This window comes from Loxodonta africana, chromosome 15 (genome assembly GCF_030014295.1).
Source record: "Loxodonta africana isolate mLoxAfr1 chromosome 15, mLoxAfr1.hap2, whole genome shotgun sequence".
Taxonomy (NCBI): domain Eukaryota; kingdom Metazoa; phylum Chordata; class Mammalia; order Proboscidea; family Elephantidae; genus Loxodonta; species Loxodonta africana.
In genome coordinates this window covers 79,320,593-79,322,762 of record NC_087356.1, presented here as the reverse complement: position 1 = coordinate 79,322,762, position 2,170 = coordinate 79,320,593, and the positions used below count along the sequence as shown (strand labels likewise).

General features: G+C 50.2%; 1 protein-coding gene across 1 annotated transcript in view; it reads right to left on the bottom strand.

Annotated features, from left to right (window-relative positions):
* Window positions 1-2,170, bottom strand: part of SMIM35 (small integral membrane protein 35) — a 98,351-nt gene that overhangs the window by 3,597 nt on the left and 92,584 nt on the right. Inside the window, exons 3-4 of the mRNA XM_064269006.1 lie at window positions 1,547-1,580; window positions 675-808 (exon numbers count right to left, since the gene is read on the bottom strand). Coding sequence (XP_064125076.1) covers window positions 709-808; window positions 1,547-1,580 — 134 coding nt within the window. The 3' untranslated portion in view covers window positions 675-708. The remainder of the gene's footprint in view (window positions 1-674; window positions 809-1,546; window positions 1,581-2,170) is intronic.

The window sequence follows — 2,170 nt, the reverse complement described above, 5'->3', positions numbered from 1 at the left end:
CTGCAGAAAAAGAAAAGGGAGGGTGAAAAAGAGAATGAGGCTTAAAAAGGATTCCTCTAAGCCATCTCATCTGTATAGACTTCTCCTGAGCAACAGGGAAGGGGCAGAGAAACACAGAGAAGTTGAGTATGGTGTTTTGTAGGGAGGAAATGAGAGAGATACTGGGAGGGCCATTAGGGACTGTTAGAGGGAGAAAATACCTGAACAGGGAGAAGCAACTGCGATGTGGAGAAGGGAGGTCTTAAAGGGGGAGGAGGGGAGGGTGACCAAAGCATTTGCCAGTCATGAAGCAGGGAAGGCTCCTGGGCTTAGAGAGTTCAGAAACTGAAGCTCTAGAGTGATGCTTCTTGGGCGGGGGTGGGGCGGGGGGAGTAGCCATCTAAAAGTTCTGTTCTAGACACTTCAGTCAAAGTAGAAATAGAACCTCCCTGAAAAGAAAAGAGGGGCATGGATTGGGTGAACAGGTGGGAAAGGAACAGTCCCAGTGCTAAAAGGAGGCAGCATGACCCTGAGACCATCTCCCGTAGCACCCATGTCCCAGAAGGCAGGACTGCACCGAATAATCTCCCTGGGTTCTGAGCAGGTGTCAGTGCTAGTCTTGGGTGCCTGGACCCACTTAGGGCCTTGTTTGGACATCAGACTCACTCAGGAAGCTCTCCAACCTTCTCACTCACCTCTCTGAAGTTTCAGAAGCCTGCTGCTCCCCCATCAGACTAGACTGTCTGAGAACTTCATGTAGCCTCCATCTGGGCTGCTGATGTGGCCACTGATGGTGAAGGGTGGACCCATCTCCAGTTCCTTCAGGTTCCTGAGAAGGATTATTAAGTCAAGCTTTTGGGGCTGTGAGCCTAGCCTCTCCCCGGGACCCCATCTCCCTAGACTAGAGCATGGGAAGAACTCTCTGTCAGTGGGGGAATCTCCAGGTCACTGACTCACTAATCTCCCAGAACAGGGATTATCCCATCTCAGGGCCAGAGGAGGAGCAGCCCTGCCCCGTGGCTGAGTAGACAAGATGAGCTACCCCAAGAGGACTTTCTGATTCTCTAATGCTGCTCACTCCCTGAATCCCTGATTTTCCTCACCTGCTCCTCTCTTCTGCCCCCCCCCAATTGTGCCTGAGATTACATTAACTGTATTCAGACCCATCTCCACCATAAGAACACTGTATTCAGACCCATCTCCACCATAGACGGTGGAAATGCTTGAAGACAGAGGTTGTGCTTTGTAGCCCCCAAAACTAATACCACAGCATCTGCTACAATATATCTGTACTGAATAAATGACTGATGAATGAATGGATGGATGAGTGAATGAATGAATGTTCCCTGCCTGAGGGGCTTTCCTGATCATGTCCATGTTCTAGTTTTTATTCACAGGACTTTTCTAGATGGACTTTCTGTCTCCTTCCTTTACTCTCGTTTGCTTAGGGACACGGGGAGGAGATAAGGCAGGGAAGTGGTAACTTCTAGCTCAGTCTTTGGTTCTTTCTCAGTTATACCTAACCCTCCCCCCAACCCTCATCCAGATCTTCCCTGGATCTACTCACCGGATCTGGTACAAGTTGAAGACAAAATTAGGCCCTAGGAAGACAATCAAAAGAGAGAAAGTCAGCGCCTCCACAGAGAGCTGCCCACCTGCCTCTGGGAACATCTGGGCTACCTCACACCTGTCTTGGATGAGCTCAGTGATGAGGCTGAGCTTTAAGATGCTGTGGAGACTCCCAAGTCCCTTTGGTGTCTGCTTCCTGCCCCACACCCATGGGTGCACCTCACCTTCCCAGACAGTCACCAGTTTTCTTGGGGCAGACCACACCCCTAGGGAGCACTCCCATTAAGGGCCCCAATTATTCTGTAAAGGAGGTAGTCCTACGTTTGAATCCTGGCTCCCCCACTTATCAGCCCTGTGACTTTAAGCCCCATGTCCTTCACTGTAAAAAAGGAGGCTATGATAACTTCTGCTTTGGGTCGAAGTTCAATGAAAATCATATTAGGCAAAAGTGTATGGCACATAGTAGGTGTTCAGCAATTATTCATGGGATTTGTTGAAGGTCCAGGAAGTGTTCTCTACCTCTCAGCATTGCAGCAGCCCCCTCCCCCAGCTCACCCAGGGTTCTTTGATAGGGGCAGATGTGCCCAGAGCTGGGAATACCAAGGGAAGCTGGAGCCCAAGC